At 44.4% G+C, this 18,688-nt stretch overlaps 1 protein-coding gene across 3 annotated transcripts; it reads left to right on the top strand.

Moving 5' to 3' along the window:
• Positions 1-38: 38 nt before the first annotated feature.
• mpz (myelin protein zero) lies at positions 39-16,710 on the top strand. 3 transcript variants are annotated; one of them, XM_033649970.2, is made up of 6 exons: positions 39-259; positions 1,770-1,936; positions 5,343-5,556; positions 6,423-6,552; positions 7,066-7,108; positions 13,090-16,710. In XM_033649970.2, exons 1-6 carry the CDS (start codon positions 214-216, stop codon positions 13,171-13,173), a joined length of 684 nt encoding a protein of 227 aa, XP_033505861.1. In that variant the 5' UTR covers positions 39-213; the 3' UTR covers positions 13,174-16,710. The 3 variants fall into 3 exon arrangements, with proteins under 3 accessions (XP_033505861.1, XP_033505862.1, XP_033505863.1); XM_033649971.2 differs by lacking the exon at positions 13,090-16,710 and adding an exon at positions 12,732-13,083; XM_033649972.2 differs by having other exon boundaries at positions 40-259; positions 14,133-16,710.
• Positions 16,711-18,688: the final 1,978 nt, after the last annotated feature.

Below are 18,688 nucleotides of genomic sequence, written 5' to 3' on the forward strand. Positions count from 1 at the left end.
GGGGTGTGGTTGGGTATAAACCAGGGGACAGTGGGTTTTCTGTTGTTGTCCAGTTTTGAAGCCCTCTGTCCTGGCGTCCTGCACCCCTCCACTCCACTTTCTTTCTTTCTCCTCCTTCCACTCACACTCCCTCCAGAGTGGGACTCTTCCTCGACAGGCTCCTGTCAGGTCCGCAGCATCAGTCTTTTGGGAGCTCCCTAGAAGCCAGAAACCATGCTGACGTTTTTGGCGCTGGCGTCGGTTGTCCTCCTGGGAATAGGTAAAAAAAGAAAGACTGAATCTTCTTTGAACTGTTTTTTTATTAAGTTTTATTTTGAGGAGGTCTCAAAGACACCCACAGTGAATTTCATCTATTGAATGCGAAGATGTAGAAATTATCTTTCCACTGATGTGGGGTGAAAGGTTAAATGAGAATATGATGACGAGGGCTTTTTCTGTTTTCTTCTTCAGTGCTTACTTGAAAACTGATGGACTTGATGATATAAAAAAAGGTCAATAGACTTAGTAGGGAATTAATTGATCTCTGTAATATCTCCCTGTACACCGGCTTAATACTAAACTAAAGCAATTAAATTAATATCTTAACATTTGCTTATTGATTCAATTAAAAAAAAGCCTTTAGGACACCTGTAGAGGACATCGTTCATTCTCAGGTGCTTTATGCTAAATGACCCAGCACTGTACATCTGTGCTCCTCTTACAAAGCAGCTGGCCCTAAGCTTTCAAAGTTAAAGAGTAATACTATGACTTTAAAAGGGAGGGCTGGCAGACGTTTTGCTCTCAAGCAGACGGCTTTGTGTGCTCCCCTCCTGTCAGATATTTGCAGTTTTTGTCAGAATTTTAATTAAAAATGTCAAGCACGATTTCATCGACAAGTTTTGCGGGGGCTGGCTGCACTAACGGCGTTCGCTCAAGGTCGCTCGCAGTGAGGGCTGTGAACTTTACTCTCTGGGTGTTATAAGAAAGATGGCACCAAGCTCCACGACACTTATGGGCATTAGTGTTAATGTAGCTTTGAGAATACTGTGACTCATTGGTGGCCCATTCACACATTTTAAGGGAAACATAACACAAAAAAATGATGTTGTTCCGGCTGATGTTAGAGTGGCAGGGCTGTGCAGCTCCCAAGGGCTTTGGTGGTTGTTTGAGATGCTGAGTGCATTTTCGAGGGAAGTAAAATATTGATTTTGCAGCCAAAACCAAATTAACATCGATCATTAGATATTATTCGAGCATAAACAGCGCACATGATTAAGCCAACATAATCCATATTAATGGAGAAAATGATGTTCCCCTTTGACTTTGAGAGACTAGCACCAATATTCCAGTAATAATCCAAATATTTACCAAGTGCACGTCTGAATCAATGGTGGATCTGACACCACTAAATGTGCAGTTTAACCGTGTGTGTGTGTGGGTGCATATCTAAGTATTTGGGATTTATTTGATAGATTTAAGGGTGAAAAGTTGTAAACGAACAAACTGACATTCAATACAGGGTTATACCATCAGAAGTATAATAGAACAAGAATATGTTGATCAGTACTTTACACATAAATGTACTTTTATGTCCAGTCATGTAGACAACTGTGCAGATATGGTCTTGTTGCTTGCTTTCCTCTAACAAGCAGCTTTTGCAGGTTGCAATTCTGATCACTTACTGTGACTTTATAGTCAAGGCAATATTAAATCAAAACACATTATCTTGTGATGTGGATAGGTGGGTTTATTTGTGAATGAACCATATCTATCTGCTCCGTGTCTCCCAGTACCTGAGCAGTCCCAGGCTATAGTGATTTACACTGGCTGGGAGCGTCACGCCCTCTTGGGCTCCGACATCCGGCTGTCCTGTTCCTTTTTCTCCTGGCGCTGGACCTCGGAGGACGTCACCTTCTCCTGGACATACAGGCCTGATGGCTCCCGGGACAGCATTTCTGTAAGATGCAAATTCTCACACACACACACACACACACACACACACAGAGTCTACTTATTGATAATTGTGGTACGACATAAGTGTACTATCATCTGATCTGTCATCATCCTGTAAGGAAAATATGCTTTTACAAGACAGTTAGCTGTCACAGTCAGGCAGCCTGCAAAGCAATCTTTAAATCTCTATAAAATTAGTCACATCCACTTTAAAGCTGCACTTATTGAGATTGTCATGGAACAAACTTAATGCAAGCTCTTCAAAAAGTTCATCTTTAAGCTCATTGTTTTGCTTTTACAGCCCACGGCTTTGCTGTTTTGATTTACTCTCATGCTGTCATCTGTCGAAAAAGGCTCTGGTAAACCTCCTGTATACTTCTTGCTCAGCACCAAAGTGCAGACGTACAAAGTTAGTGAGTAGTTTGTGAACATAGTAAAGCATTTAGCAGCTAAAAAGCCAGACATCTTTGCATAAATCATAAAGGGATGGTCCACCTTCCATATTTTCCTAAATGAAATTCTCATGTTATGTACTCCCACTTAAAGTTAACCTTTTTTCTCAGTCAAGAAGCTCCAAATAAATATTTAAGAGGGAATTACAAACGTGTCTTTTGCACCAACAGCACTAGAGACTCGGCAACAATGGCTGCGTTTTCTACCAAAAGACTTTTTTGTTTTCACCATCTCCGCCCCTACCAGGCACGAAGAGGAACAGAAATTTAGTCAGAGAAGGGGGTGCTGTAGTGATGTCACATGACAGTGTTTCTGAGCAGAGCAGTGCTTGAAACAATGAGCTGATCAATTCGGGATCACTTGCAGACTTGTTTTGTGCAGCTTTAATATCAGGATCTCAGGAATTTAAACATGGCGGATCATTTTCTCTACAGGATTCATGAATTTTGAGTAATTTCCAGAGCACTCTCACTGAACAGAATACTTGTAAATCATCAGAAAGGAATCCTGGTTTAATCCGACGCATTCGGGACTGTGTGAACGTCTAAAATGTCATCACACACTTGAGCAATACTCAATTTATTCTGACACACAAGTGCAGGATTGGTGTATTAACTCCAAGAAGGAAACAACAAGCGCACAGAAACTTTCTCTCCCACTCCTCCTGCCGCCTCACCTGCCTCCTGCTCTTTAATTTCGCTTTCCCTGCCCTTATCGTCCTGCCATCTCTCTAATCTCTCTATCTCCCCGTCCTGACTGCGCCTCCCTCTGTCCACCTCCCTTAATCTCCTCCTCCCCAGCCCTGCCTTCTTTGTCCCTCCCCTCCTCTCTCATTATCTTCTCCCCTCACCTCCTTCGCTTCCATCCATCTCCCGCAGTGCCCTCACTTTGAAACTAGATTTCTCTTCTCTTTTTTTCCCACTTATCTTCTGTCGCTCATTTCTTTACCCGCCGGGACAGATTTACAGTTTCATATGTCTATCTGTTTTCATGGTGCATTTGTCCTTTCAAACGTCGTATTTGATTTCCGACACGTGTGTATCATGTGAAAAGGCTGTTGTTCATTTCATGGATGGCTTTCATAGGCCTCAAACCTTCAATCAGACGTGTGCTGACAGTTTTATTTAACTGTTTCACAACATATCAACCAAATTTGACCTTGATCCTGTGGAGTCTGGGACATCAGCACTCAGATCAGTTAGCTTTTATTTTAGCTGTAATCTGCCATTCACCATTTGTGGGGCTGGCATCATTCAGCATTTGTCATTACTAATGGTCTGTTATAATAAAACAGTATTTTTCTTGGATAATTACCCCTTTTCCATTAAAATGAAATATATTATATGTCAAGTCAGTTTTATTTATCTAGCCCAATATCACAAATCACAGATTTTGCCTCTTTACAATATGTGCAGCACACAGCACCCTCTGTCCTCAAACCCTCGCTTCATATGAGGAAGAACTGTCCAAAGTCAAGCAGCCACAGACGGCTAAAAATAAAATTGGCAACATGTTGACTTAAAGTGTAAGATGTGTAGGATAAAGGGGGATATATTAGCAGAAATGCTATATAATATTCATAACTATGTTGTCATTAGTCTATAATCACCTGAAACTAAGAATCATTGTGTTTTCTTTACCTTAGAATGAGCTGTTTATATCCACATGTGGAGCCAGCTCTCTTTCACAGAGTCTGTCATGTTCTACAGTAGCCCAGAATGGACAAACCAAACACTGGCTCTAGATAGGGCCATTCGGGATTTACTGTTTTGGCGTCAGCAACCATAGTTCTCCTTCAAGTTTCAATTGGTTGCAGTCTGCAACCTCACCACTAGATGCCACTAAATTCTACACACCAGACTTTTAAAGCTGCTTTGATTAGTATTTTTTAAATCTATCAAGTGTTATGTGAAAGTTCTTGCTCTTTGTGTAACAGGGAATTAATGACACACTTTTGGGGAAGTGTTTTAGCATCTTTCAGCTAATTGATTTGGGTTTTCCAACCCTCAACTTGACTGTCTTGGTCCACTCTCTGCTCTCATAGCGTCATTTCAGCTGAAAAACGCAGCTGTTCAGTGAAAAAAAATAATCCACTGTACACTACTTGTCCAAGGCCAAAAGGCAGACAGATGATGTTAGCGGCTAGCAGTTAAATGTGATGGAATATTTAAAAGGAATACACAGACAGAAGCAAGCCCTCAGGAGTTTGTGGAGACCAAAACAAAGCTAAATGAATAAATGTTGGACTTCGCCAGGTGGACAGAAATGCCAGTGTTGCCCTGCATTTCTAAAATGTCTAAATAAGCTAACACATTTGCCATGTCACCTTTATAGGGTCATTACAGCTTGTTTCCACTGCCCCCAAGTGGCCAAAACATCTTAATAAGACAGTGACCAACCACTAATATGGATCAAAGAGATTCAAACAGGACCATTCCTATAGAGACGCAGTTACGCCGAAAACTCTTTAAAACTACAGTTATTCTGTTGTTTTTTCTTAACTTTCCCCAATGGTTCTTTGCCTCTTGGTAACCCATCTGCTTCCAGCTGGCTACCTGAGGCTGGTGCTGTGCACACATTCAATCATGACAGGAAAAAGAAAGACATTTTCTCTCAATGAAAAACATAGTCTCCTTGAGCTTATGACAAACTGCCAGAAACGAGCCAACGAGATGCAGCAGCCAAACTCGGTGTTCCTCAGCCTGCCTCGTGTAGTTTACTCAAACAACAAAAAACAGTTATGGCTGCTGGTGATGGAGACAGAAAATGAATGTGCACAGGGAAAGTACCTGTGGTCGAGCCACCCTCATCAGGTGGATTGATCCTGCCTGGTCACTAATGCCCCTGTCATGCAACAGCTGTACTGTATTTTGAGTCAAATGCAGAAGTTACTCTTTAGAGTGTTTTTGGTGACCCAACATGCATGAACACAACAATGCCCTGTCTGTCCTTTACAGATCTTCCACTACACCGGTGGTGTTCCCTACGTGGACAACAAGGGCCCATTCAGGGACCGGCTGGAGTTCGTGGGAAACCCAAGCCGCCGTGATGGCTCCATCTTGATCAAGAACCTGGACTTCAACGACAATGGCACCTTCACCTGCGACGCCAAGAACCCCCCTGACATAGTGGGCCGGCCTTCCAGCGTCCGCCTGCTGGTCTTTGAGAAGGGTGAGATGAGGGAGGGTGGGAGGGGGAGTACAGTGAGTCCTGCGGGGTTTTCTCAGCAAAATCAAATTCTCCCACTATGTAAAGTCTAATGTCTGCATTGTCTTACATCTGTGTCTGCTCATAAGCCTTCCACTGAGCCCATATGGCATATTTGGGGGAATTTTCTTCATCAGAAGCCAACTGTTCTCAATTGTTGTTATAATCATTCCAAACTCCGCAATTAATCTCAATTTACGCTGTGCATCAGACTAAAGCGAGCACTGCGTTCAGACCGGTCGTCGCACTGCCTCGTTTAGAATTCCTTGCACCTCCTGTTAAATGAAATCAATTACAATTTTATCTCTTTCTCTATTTGAGATTGCTATCACTGCCTCCCCTTCACTTGTTTTCTCCCCCTTCTCCTTGCTTTCTCTTCCTATTTCTCTCTCCTTTCCCCTTTTCCATCGTCTTCCACCGTCCTCGTCCCTTCCCCCACCTTCTTCCTCCGTGACTCTATCCCTGCTACTGCTCTCACCTTTATTCTACCTTATCTCCCCTCCTCTTCATCTCCCTCTCTGCCTCCACTGCACTTGTATTCTCCATCTTTCATTCAACCTTTATTTTACCTTTGCTCTCCTTGTCTGTTCTACTTTCATCTCTCTTTCCTTCTAGCTTTGTTCCCTGCCTTCCTCCCCTTTCCATTTCCTCCCTCCTATGACATCTTTTCCTGATCGTTCACGTTCCTCTTTCTTCCTATCTTCCTTTTCCTTCTGAACACTCCCAACTTCTCGCTGTCACTTGCTTTCTATTCATCTTTATTATCCTCGAATTGTGTGCACCTTCTAACACTCCCTCCTCTTTTCCTTTTTCCTCCCCTCCATCAATAGTGCCCATCCAGGCTGGCGTGATCACTGGGGCCATCATTGGGGTGGTGCTGGGCCTGCTGGTGCTCATCGTGGTCATCTACTACCTGATGAGGTTCCTGGTGGCGCGCCGTGTCTTCAGCCTCAGTGTCAGGTCAGTGCCCGGCCTGTGGCCGGCGGCGCTCTGCCAGTCGGGTTTGTGCCAGGGACTGGAGCTGAAGCTGGAGCCCATCCCTGGCACCGACACCTGTGTGGCCAAGCTGGCATAGCTGCCATGCCACAATTTGATTTGGTTAGGTGTGTTAGGTGTGTGTTAGTTTTAGATTTGAAGTAAGTCAGCTGGAAAGAGACGGATAATCATCTCTCATCTAGATTTCATCTAAAAATGGCACTGCATAGGTCCAAAGCAAGATGATTAAAAGTGGTGAAGCGTAAGTTTCTGAGTAGATAATCCACCAGATCATGAAGATGATGGATCCATCATCTTGCTTATACCTATCCAATTTTATAAGATCGCATCTAGCTCCTGGGGGCTGTGTTTGAGACGGGGCCAGTAGATTAAGTTGATGTTCTCTTTATGATGGCTGCCAGGCAATGCTGCCCTGTGACCACTGGAGGGAGAGATAGATTCGACATCCTGACATTGTCTTTCTTTTGTCCCCTCCAGCAAACATGGCAAGAAAAAGAAAGAGGGATCACAGCAGAGACAGGCAAGTTCCCTCCTCTCCTTCCTGAACCATCCCCTCTTCTCCTCCCTCTGTCTCCTTTCCTCAAACACTCCCATCACATGAACACATCCAGTCGACACCACCAAATGCAACAGCTTGGTTTGCTGTCATATTCAGGCGCTAAATGATAAAATGACGTCCTTTTTGGAGAGATTACTATAGCATTCAGTGTTAGGCTCAGGAAACGTGTTGTCAGAGGGAATATTCATCTATTCTGTTGCAGCGCTGCCACACAATAGCACACATCTAACATGACAGTGCATAACGGCACAGTTTCATAATCGCATTCCCCCAATGCCAGTCCAAGCAGCTCCAACATGTCCGCGCACTTAGCCGACTTCTCCTCAAAGCAACATATCAACAACAAATAGCATGTCATTCAAACTCTGCCCTGGAAACACTAATAACAGTGTTCAAGCTGTTAAAATTCGAGTGCCGTCTGAGCGTTGGAGGTGCTTTACAGCCCATACTGTCCCTCCTCTCTCTCTTTCTCTCTTTCTCTCTTTCTCTCTCGTGGCCCTCACCCCTCCTTCAGCTCCCTCAGGGGGGCCAAACAGCGCAGCGCGAGTAAACAGCCATGGGGCAAAAATCAAACCAGCTACTGTGAAATGGCCGAGCAATGCTATTGCTGTGTTGAATGGGACTGTGATTTGCTCGCAGTGGGAAGAGGGACGGGAGCTGCTGATTTTGCTCACTGGGAGTCAAATGAAAATCACTGGGCCTATTATGGTCTGGGCTGTTATCAGTGGTCTTACGCTGCTGCACGCCAAGGGTTTGGGGTATTTTCTCTTCCCCTATTCCTCATGGGACTGTGATAGCCTCAAGTGGTGGATTAATCAGACATTTTGGTGGCTTGTATTCTTTTGTAAATACAAGGCACCAGGGCAAGTTCTGTTTGATTACTCTGCGGTAAAGTGGGGGCTGGATGGTTGCGGGGGTGTATTGTAATCGACTGTACGCCTCGCCTGCTGATAATGAACAAAAGGGAAGTCAAGGGATTTGGGTTCAAGGCATTTTACTAAATCAAAAAATCAGCTTTGAAATGAGCGACGCGCAAAGATATCCAGGGCGGAAGATCAAAGGTGTTATTGTGACAGCGAGTCATTTAGCCTCAGGTATAAGCTAATGTAAAGATGAGGGAGCAGCGGCGGCGGTTGGCGGGCTTCCGCCGGCAGTTAGGAGTGCGCCATCTTGCCCCCGTGGCTCAAGCCTAGGGGGCGACACCAACAAGGGCCAACCCATTCCTTCTACCTCAAACAAGTGTGCTCATTCTCATCTCCCCAGAGCCCCTCTTCCTCCCTCTGTCTTCTTCTTTCCTTTTTACTGTCATGTGATTGTCAGGTTGCTCTTGAGCTGCAGTCAGTTGCTCTCAAGTGCCTGCGGCGGGTGACAGTGCATATATGAATAAATAACTCGCCGCCAAAAGGACACTGGAATATTTGACAGTGTTGTCATTTATAGTTACTCTCCCGCAAGTCTCGGCTTGGAAGAAAAATGTTCCATCTGAGCTCACACTCCCTTATTTTTTATTTTTATTTATTTTTTTCCCCCTCAGAGCTGATTCCTCTCTTGTAGCTGCGCCTCACACAGAGGACTCGTGGGATTTTATAGTGCGCTCATAAGTGGTTGTTTGATCAAATAGCCCTTATTAGGAGTCTCTGCTGACACAACACAATTTTGTATCAGCCTCACCATCTTCGCTACTTTCCGTTTGCTGGGCTTGCACTGCAAATCTCCAAAAGACTGCGGGTGAGGGAGTGAAGGAGGGAGTGAGCGAGACAGAGAGACAAAGGAGCCCTGTGGTGTGTGCTACTCCCCATTAGGTGGAGTTGTGGGAGAGGAGTTTACCCCGCAGCCACACACATAAGAAAGCTCACAGGAATGAACACACACACACACACACTGTACTGGAATGATAATTGAGTGCACTCGGTATCGATCTGAGCTCACACACACGCACGCACACACGACCCACCCATTCTTCTTTCCATCCCCCAATTGCCCCCCCCCCCCAACCACCCCAACCACCCCAACTCCACTTTACTTCACTCCCTCCCTCGCTCTCTCATTCACATTCCTTTTTATCCGATCCCCAGTCTCTCTCCCTCTCTACAGTCGCATCCTCCTCTCCTTCCCCACCTCCCGCCTCTCCCTGCCTTTGACTTCCTTGCTGACCATGAGAAGCATCTATCTGTAATTCCCCCTCTCCTCTTCCCTTTTTACTTCCTCTCTCGCTCTGTCGATCCTCCCTCACCCTCCTCCCCTCCACCACCACCACCACCTCATCACCTCATCACCTCCCTTTTCCAGTCTCTCTCCTCTCCCTCCTCAGGTGTTCTGGGTTCTGATCAGCTTCGGTTCTGGACAGAAAATCACTACCTCTCACTCCTCATCTACCTCTCACTCTCCCTCCTCACCTGTCACCGTCTCTCTTTAGTATGCAGCAGGGGACGCAGCCACTTACCTCCCTATCTACCTCCCCACCAACCTCCCCACCAGTCCCTCCTGTTTTGCCACTGTACCCACATTTCCTTTGAAGTGTGTGCAGCCCCTGTAACAAGGGCAGCTCTGCATTCTGCCTAAGCAGGTTCGAGTGTGTTTACGAGGCAGCCCCGTCATTAGCGTGGGAGCTCTGCAATACAGCAGAAACTGAGCCTACCGTGGGATGCATAATGGTAAACAATACAATGATGGATGAGGGAATGTAAGTATGATCGAAGGTAATGACACCGGATGGGCTGCACAGCTGCCCTGTGGAGCCGGATGTTAGCTGCAGCGTACGCCTCGATTGCTGTCTTATCAGAGCGCGTGCTGCTTCGGCACGGTGCATCATTAGAGATGATACATTTTCTAATGCAATCAGTGGGGTATTATTAGCCGAAGCTTCAGTGACTAGAGGCAGCGTCTAGTGTGCTTTCCACCGTTGACTAACCTGATGTATTAGAGGATGTATTTCATTCTCCAAACCCCAGATCCAGCATGCATACTATTCACTCGAACTGTCCTCTGCTGTAACACTTTACAGCAGTGTACTGGCCCCATAGTCCAACCTGTGGAAGAGTACTAAAAGTACACAGTGTTGGTTAAAACCATTACATATGAGGGAAGTTTCATTAAGCTCCGCCTGAGTATTATCGTGCACTTGTGATACTTTTCAATAGGTTAACTCACAGGTTAATGCACTGGAATACAGCTATTGTAAAGTTAAGTGTTACCTTGACCTTATCTCCACTCTGTCCAGTCCGTCCTGATGGATTTGTTGTGCTCAAATGAAGCCTCACTTTACTTCCTTCCTCCTCTTTCTTTTATAGATTTCTTCTTGGATGTTTTTAGACATTGCACAGACAGTATACAGAATGAGTGGGAGTGAATGGATGAATTATATAAGTACGAGTTAGATGAATGGAGGTTGAATGTGGGCCTTTCTTTTAAAAATATCACATAGCCAGTAAAGCAGATCCATCCTTGGGCATGGGCATAACGAATTCTTTATTCCACTGTGAACTTTAATAATTAATTTAATAGCCCAGTTATGTAATTTGTAAACAAATATTTCATTTCCAGGTACTTCCCCTCTCTGAATGTGATGGGGTATCAGGCCTTGAAGTGCAGCTAGCTCTCAAACAATTTCATTTTTCACCTTTTCATATAAATGTTAGTGTCGACAAGTCGAAATGTTTCACAGACCCAGTGTGCATGGATGTGCTGATCTGCAGGACAGTCATCACTGACAGTCGGCGTCTAGGTTGAAATAGGGTGAAAGTTTTGAGCAAATTTGATTGTCAACAGAATGAGCCCCAAGAGACGCATCATTTTTTTTTGAAGAGGGTCCTGACAAGATGTTGCTTTTTTTCACAATCTATGCATTTTGACAATTTATGCTCAAAGACATGAGAGGGAAAGACACAACAACAAAAACAACAGAATTTGAATAACAATGGCAATCTTTAGAATGACACTAAGTCTGAGGTTAAAAAATGAACTTAAAAGCAAGAGCAACTTAATTTCACAGATGAAAAAGGCTCGATTTGAATAATTCAAATGAGGTTATGGATTTTATGTGTAGTGTTAAATCTGCAAACAGCCTTTTAATGACTGTATTTCATTGTGTTGCATATCCCAGCTACACTGAAATATATGTATCCAAATGATGTTTAAACCAAAGTTAAAATGTGCCACAGATGCAGTGGTGGAAAGTAACTAAGTATATTCACTCAAGTACTGTACTGAAGTACAGTTTTGAGTTACCTGTACTTTACTTGAGTATTTTCATTTATGTTACTTTATACTTGTACATTTTTACTTTTTAATCCTCTACATTTATTTAATAACTTGATAACTACTTAGTTTGCGGATTCAGATCATTAATACAAAATATAATCAGCGACTAAATAATGATGGAACATTTTAGATAAATATAAAACTTTGTTGATCCCTCAGTGAAATTCACAAACTACTCTGCAGTGTGTATATCTATAAATAGTCAAAAAGGAGCTCCACCTTTACCAGCTGCAATATTAAAGCAATGAGCACATTAATACATCAGTAATTATAGTCAAGTAATATAATATTTATTATTCTTAAATGGGCCATTCTGCTTCCCTGGGTCCAGACCTTTAAATCCACCCAATCCACCAGGTTGACTGACTTGTCTGGCATTGTGACATGAAACAGTGGTTCATCAATTAAAATAAAAACGGCGGAGGGACTAATGATTAGCCAGTCAGCACCATGGGTGGGTCTAACATCAATGTGAAGTGGTACGCCGTATCGACAAGACTGATGTTGCTATCGAGGCTCTTCTTAATCGACATGTCTTCTCAAAATTGCCCGATATGGTAGTTTGCTTTCCTTCGCGCTGCGTCATTCTTAAAACCCCGGCACAACAGATGGTTGGCATGGCTATGAACCACTGTCTACTTAAAATTACCTTAGATCCAGGTAAATACGTTGGTTTTGAGTGATTGATTAGGGAAAATTGAACCCCTCTCCCCCACAAAATCAGTTATGCAGGGTGCAATGTCAGACTGAAGATGGAAACACAGTGTAATGAGTTGACAATTCTGTCTGAATATCAGCCGACCATTCAGCATAGCAAGTACTTTTTCCTTTAGGCATTTTAAGTGTATTTTGCTAATACTTTTCTTCTTCAGTAAAAATGCAGGACTTTTACTTGTAACAGATTATTTCTTCACTGAGGTATTACTACTTTTACTGGAGTCAAATATCTGAGTTCTTCTTCCACCACTGCCTAGATGTCTAAAAACTCTCTTTTTAGTCAAATTTATCACCACTTTTAAAATGTTTATCCACAGATTGTTAAGTTAGTTAATGATTTACTTAGTGGGAACTTTTTCACTGTGACAACAATCACACTGAGGGAAAACAAGAGCTATTCTGTCTGCAAGTATCTCAAATAGTCAGATCTCAATAGGAACCTAATCTGGTGTACATTGTGTGTGTGTGTGTGTGTGTGTGTGTCTGTGTTTGTGTATGAGTGTGTGTTATTGATCAATTGTCACTTAGTTCTCACAGGTGTATGGAGCCTGCCTGCCACTGTGTCCCATCCTAACGCATGGTTACCTGTTTTGTCACCCCCTTACAGCTCTGGACACCGCCCCCCCTCACTTGCTACCCCCTCCCCTAAAAGGACTGTCTCTCTACCTCCTCCCCCCTATCTGTATGTCTGACTCTCTCCCCCTTCTCCTCCTAAATGTGTTTTTCTCTCCTCTTCACACAGCTCCACCTGTCCTGCTAACTCCATCTCTCATCCTCTCACCTCTAACGCACCCATCTCACCCCTCCTTCCTTCCCTGAATCCTCGTTCTCTCTCTCTCTCTATCTCTGTCTTTCGTTCTCTCTCTCTTTCTCTCTCTCTCTCACACTCCCTCACGCTCCTTTCCTCCTGAAGTGACTCTCCTCCCCTGTTCTCCCCCCGACCCCCTCTCCCTCCTCCCCCACAGGGCCCCGTGCCTCCCGCCGACCCCTCCAAGGTGAAGGCGGCCGCCTCGGAAAAGAAGAAGGAGTCTCGCAAGGATAAGAAATAGGATACGGGGAGGGGCTGGGGCGGGCTCGTCGACCGGCTGCTCCAGCCCATACACCTGGCAGTGCCGATGGTGCAGTCCAAGCCGCAGCAGCAAACCATAGCCAAAAAGACAGACAGGGTGGTGGGAGGAGGGGAACAGGGCCCGGCCCGGGTGCTGATGACCATCGACCTGGAGCTGACCCGCAGAAATGGGGAACAGAGACCCGGTGGTGAGGGAGGGATAGGAAAGTCCGAACCGGTTGGCTTCCTCTCCCGCCTCGTCAACCAGCTCACCTTCAAAAAATAAACCAATAGGGAGGCGGGGGAGGCCAAGGGGGGAGGGAGCAATCGAGGATAAGAGAGTGGGAAGTCTACTGAGGAGACAGCAGGAGAGTTAAACCACAAACCTACTTCACACCCACCACAACGCCAACCTGAGTGCCTGAATAAATGAGTCAAATCATATCTGCTCTTGTCACAGGCTGATGACTGTAGACGCAGCTATATGGGCCGAGATCTAAGATGTCGTGATAATCTCTTACACCAGCCGGCACCCCGAGTACTTTTGTCAGGTCATAAGATATGCCATTTGAAGCGAGACCCTAAGACGGCTGGGTTTGATAACAAAATCTAAAAAGCTGCTCCCCGGGTTTTGCCTTTCTGGTTCCTTTCATTGTGATCCTATCCACAGAAAAAGCTTTCTCCAAGTGCGTCCGATACGCATCACGAATCCCAAGCTGCGGGGACAAGCCAATTTGCTTTTTTTTTCGCAGGCAACGTGTCAAACTCTAACTTTCTCCCCTCGCACTGATCTTCTTTCTTTTTTCCTCTCCAATCCCATTTCTTCCTCTTTCACTGTGAATTTCCTGACTTTCTTGTTAATTCAAATTACAGAAGTGATTTATATGCTAACTGCTCTATCCTGTTTCTCTTCCTCTCTCACTTCCCTTCCCTCTTTTCTTCCTTTTCTCTCTCCTGTAGATAAAGGTCTGACTTCTCCATGACTGCCTCCACTCCTCTAGTCTGCTCCCTCCTTTACTGCCCAGCCTGATGCAACCCCCATTATTTCCCATTATCTCCTCTCTTTCAAGACAGCACTGGCTGTAAGAATAGTCCTACTATATCAGTGGCAACAGCGTCAAATAATTTTTACAACGGCTGATTGGAGACTCTGTATGCACTCATTGGGCAAACTGTAAAACTGTTTAAGGCCTAACAACGCACATAACTTCCTTAAGAGGAACCCGAAAGACATCCCTCTGTGTTTAGAGTCCCCTGAATCTTCCCCCTTAATGTTTACGACTCAATCACACACACTGAGCGGAGCTGTGAGTGCACTCTGGACTTCAGATAGAGAAAAAGAGAGACAGAGACGGAGAGGAGAGTGATAGTGGGAGAGAAATATGATTCCTGCTCTCAGCCGGCGTAGATAGAGGTTCAAGCCCTCGAGCTCGGGGTGATTCAATCCTCTCACATTTGAGCTAATGGAGGTTGTCGCCGTGTCCCTGCCCTGGCTAAAGGGGGCTATTTCTGGCCCTATAAGTGCGTACGGGCTTACTGTAACAGCTGCACATTTTTCAGCTAACAGGGGAGGGGGAGCGATAAAGAAAGAGGTGAGCAGGGTGGATGGGGGTGGAGGGGTGCCCGCTGAGCTGTTTGTGCCTGAGTGCATGAGGCTGTCCGCTGTTGACTTGACGGCCGTCGACTGACGACCTGGAATGACGTCACGGCCCGGAGGGCTGACGGATGCTCTCAGGAGTCTTGACAAAAGGGGCTTACCAGGAAGAGGTGCAGCTTCTGTGCTCTCAGAGTTATTTTAGGTCCAGTTAATCCGCTTGCACGTTTCTCCTCGCCAACCCAGGGCTAATTATTTTAGCACGTGCTGGTAACGAGATATCTCTCTCTCCATCTTCCTCTCTCCCTCCCTCCCTGCCTCCTCTGCTGTCTTCACTCCTTTGTTATTCACTCTTCATCTCTGCTCCCATCTTGGGATTCATCTCCTCCCTCCAAACCCTTGTTTCGTTCTTTCTGTCCTTACGTCTTTGGCTTCCTTTATCTGTTCCTCTTCCTGTCTTCTAGTGACTGTGCACTGCATTATTCCCCCACAGAAAAGGCCTATACACAATCCACTCCACTCTTTAAGCCTCTCCTTATCTGACTGCCAGGCCTACAGCTCAATGCTCTGCTCCTCTTTCCTCTCTCTTCTGTCCTTCCTACTCCTCGTCCTTCTTCTTCTCTTTTTCAAACTCGATGACGGACATCTCTCTCCCCTCCCTCCGGCTTGCCCAATGATCGACGAACGCCCTCTCACTTGCCCTTCAAAGTGCCACCTCCCCCAAAGGCATGTTCCCCTGCCAGCCCGCCTTCCCTTCTTCCTCCGACCCTTTACTGTCTTGTTTCTGCTGGTTCGAATGCCAAAATGCTCTCCTCTGCCCCTCACTGGCAAAGGACGGAAACACATGGGCAGAAATCCGCCTTTAGTTCTCACTGAAGACGCCAAACATATATAATCTAGCTAGCTCTCTTCCGGTCGCAAATACGACGCGTGTTTTATGTATATGTGTGTTTAAAAATGAAGATTTGATATAAAGCAAAAAAAATAAAAACAGTACGTCACCCTAAGTTAAGCAAATAATGTTTTCTGAGACATTTTTTACATGTGTACAAAAAGAAAACACATGGAGAACATGTTTATCGAGGCAGGGAGGAAATGTAATTGTATTCAATTGAATATGTCATTATATTTCTGACCTTGTGTGTTATGTAAGGTACTGTGTGGCTGTCTCTCTGGTGCACATTTTATTCCGAGACGATTGGAAATCGAGGTCGTCGTGCGGCGTCGGAGAGAAGACGAGGGGTGGATAAGGGTTCGGTTAGCCTCAGATTCAGCGCGATGTGGCTGGGGAGAAAATAAAAAAAGGGGGAGGAAGGTGCTTGCTGTGGGAGAACACTCTGGAGGAAGAGACTTATCTGGCGTGTTAAGCCAAGCCAAAAATCCATATGTATCACCACAGATAGAGTCGGCTCTTCCCCCAGAGCTTTCTTTTAAAGGTGCTCCTTCCCCAACCCTGAGCCAAAGATGGATTGCGATCTGCGTGCTTGATATGCAGGGTGGACAGTGTAGACTTGAATGTTCCTTTAAAATTCATAACGGCAATGGAGGTGCTAAAAATCCACATCTTTATAACTGGAGATCTGTTTCACTAGTCGCTGTTTAACTATCCAGTCACGTGGATTAGTTAGAATGTTTTCTTCTTTTTCAGCAAAGCCACACAGACACCTGACATAAGACAAACAGCATTAAAATGCCTTTTAAAAAAGTGTTTTATATGTATTATGAACTGTATTAGTCATAGTTGCACAATAACCTTCCTTTATTTGAAATGACTGGAGCTTCTTACATTTTTTTACATTTATTTTAATGCTTGTGATAATTCCAGAGCACTAACAACTTTTGATGACTCTGTATAATATGTTGTAAAGAGAACGTAAATAAAAAAAATTAAAGCCCCAAAGCGCGGCTGTTGTCAACAGAAGACAAAGTAAACCCAGCTGAAAATGTCTACAGTCGTCTTTTCTTTCCGTTCCAAGTCCCAAGCATTGTGTGAATCTGTCGCCAGTGTCTCTGCCAAGACATAATTTCATGAACTTTTCAAAAGAAAAAACTCCTTCCAAAATGAGATATCCACTGTTCGAAATATTTGAATGCTCTGATGGCTGGCATCAAAGTAAAGCACATTATGACACAGCACCAGCCTTATTACTACAGCTATCTACAGACATTTGCATACACAATAGCTACATTATAGAGGAGGTAATGTGGAGGTTTTAGATGCTGAACTTAGACCACCAGGTGATTTTCTTCTTATACATGCAAAAGGAATTCAGTTTTGGGATTAAACTTTGAAGCATTTGCCTCACAGCAGCAGGTGAGGACTGAAATGGTCTCACCTCACTGTGCCCTTTGTTACCCAGCTACCAAAAAGTAATGATGATGAGCTGAAAATAAATGCTCAGTGACCATTTACAACCTTTTCACATTTTACAGGGTAACAAAATGAGGTATAATTTTCAGAGAGCCTTAATTTTTTCTGACTTAATAGGCAGGCTGGGTTCAGTGAGCATACATAACCTTTTCAGAAATGCTCTGCTTCATATTCAGACAGTTACACTCAAATTACAACCACAGTCTTTAACTGATGACCACTGAACTGCTCAGCTGCAGCACCTGAATGACTGGCTGAGAGGGCGAGCTGAGGTGCTGTCTCTTTTGATGCCACCACTTGGAGTCACCAAAGTCAGACACGTCGTGTCTTTATAGTTATGATGTGTACAATTTATGTGATTGTAGCGCCTTTGAGGAAATGGTTTGACATTTTGGGAGGTACACATATTGGCTTTCCTGCTGAGAGTAAGATAAGATTGATGCCACTCTCATAACTGTGCTTCATGGAGACTATTAGCTGAGCATAAAGGCTGTAAGCAGGGAAAAGCAGCTAACCTTGCTCTCTTCAAAGTAAAAAAAATATGCCGAGCAACACCTCTAAAGCTGACTAATTAACATGTTGAAATTTTAACACAAACAAAAATGTGAAAGAGATACTTTGTGGCTTTAGAGGAATTTGTGTAACTATATCCTGACAAACGACAGCTGCGTGCAGTGACTTCCCAGAATCTCGTCATCACCTTGAGGTTGCCAGGCAACAGCAAATAACTTCCCCTAAAACCACAAATTGTAATTTTTCACATTTCTACACGTGTACAAATTAAACAAATGAGATAAGACTCAACTACTGAGCTGTGTGGTGCTAGGGGTGTATATTTGAATTTTGGACAGAGAAATGAGTAAGGGTGTATTTTATTGCTTATGACAGGACTCTTTTTTTAAGTGAAGGATTGTGTTTTTAGAAGCAAGAATATTACCTAACAGAGTTTAAGGTTTCTTATTCTCCTGCTTGACCCATTGAGGTTCACCAGTTTGATTACTTCCAGGGCCGGCCCTACACTTCTGGATGCCCTAAGCAGGATTGGTCTTGCCCCCCGTGTGTCATAAATATTAGTTTTAGAACATAGTAGGTACAAGTAAGCACGTGAAGCCGAAGGGCCCACACACACCAAGCAGATGGTTGGCTGTCGGTCAAAGTTGGGCCATCGGTGAGTGTCTGTTACCCTAGTTTTTGAGGTGTGTGCCGTTGGCCCTTGTCACCTTTTTGTTCGGCAGATGCAGCACATTGAATCAGTGTCAGTGACAGTGGAGCCCATTGATGAATGGCATCAGTCTGATTGGAAGTTCAGCTCAGTGCACAAGAAGAGAAATGGAAATGAGGAAAGTAAACAAAGAGCTAATGTCTAGAGCGTTGCAACAGTCAGTCTTCAGATGATGGTCCTGCTCAGGGCCTTTTGCTTACTCTGGTTAAAGTTTGATGTGTATTTTAGTGTTACGTTCTCATGGGAAGGGCTGAATCTCACCTGTCTTTATGTGTCTGTGTAAGCTGACTATATGTAGAAATGTTGTAAGAGTATATGCTGCACAAGGC

This window comes from Epinephelus lanceolatus, chromosome 12, assembly GCF_041903045.1.
Source record: "Epinephelus lanceolatus isolate andai-2023 chromosome 12, ASM4190304v1, whole genome shotgun sequence".
In the NCBI taxonomy this organism is placed as follows: domain Eukaryota; kingdom Metazoa; phylum Chordata; class Actinopteri; order Perciformes; family Serranidae; genus Epinephelus; species Epinephelus lanceolatus.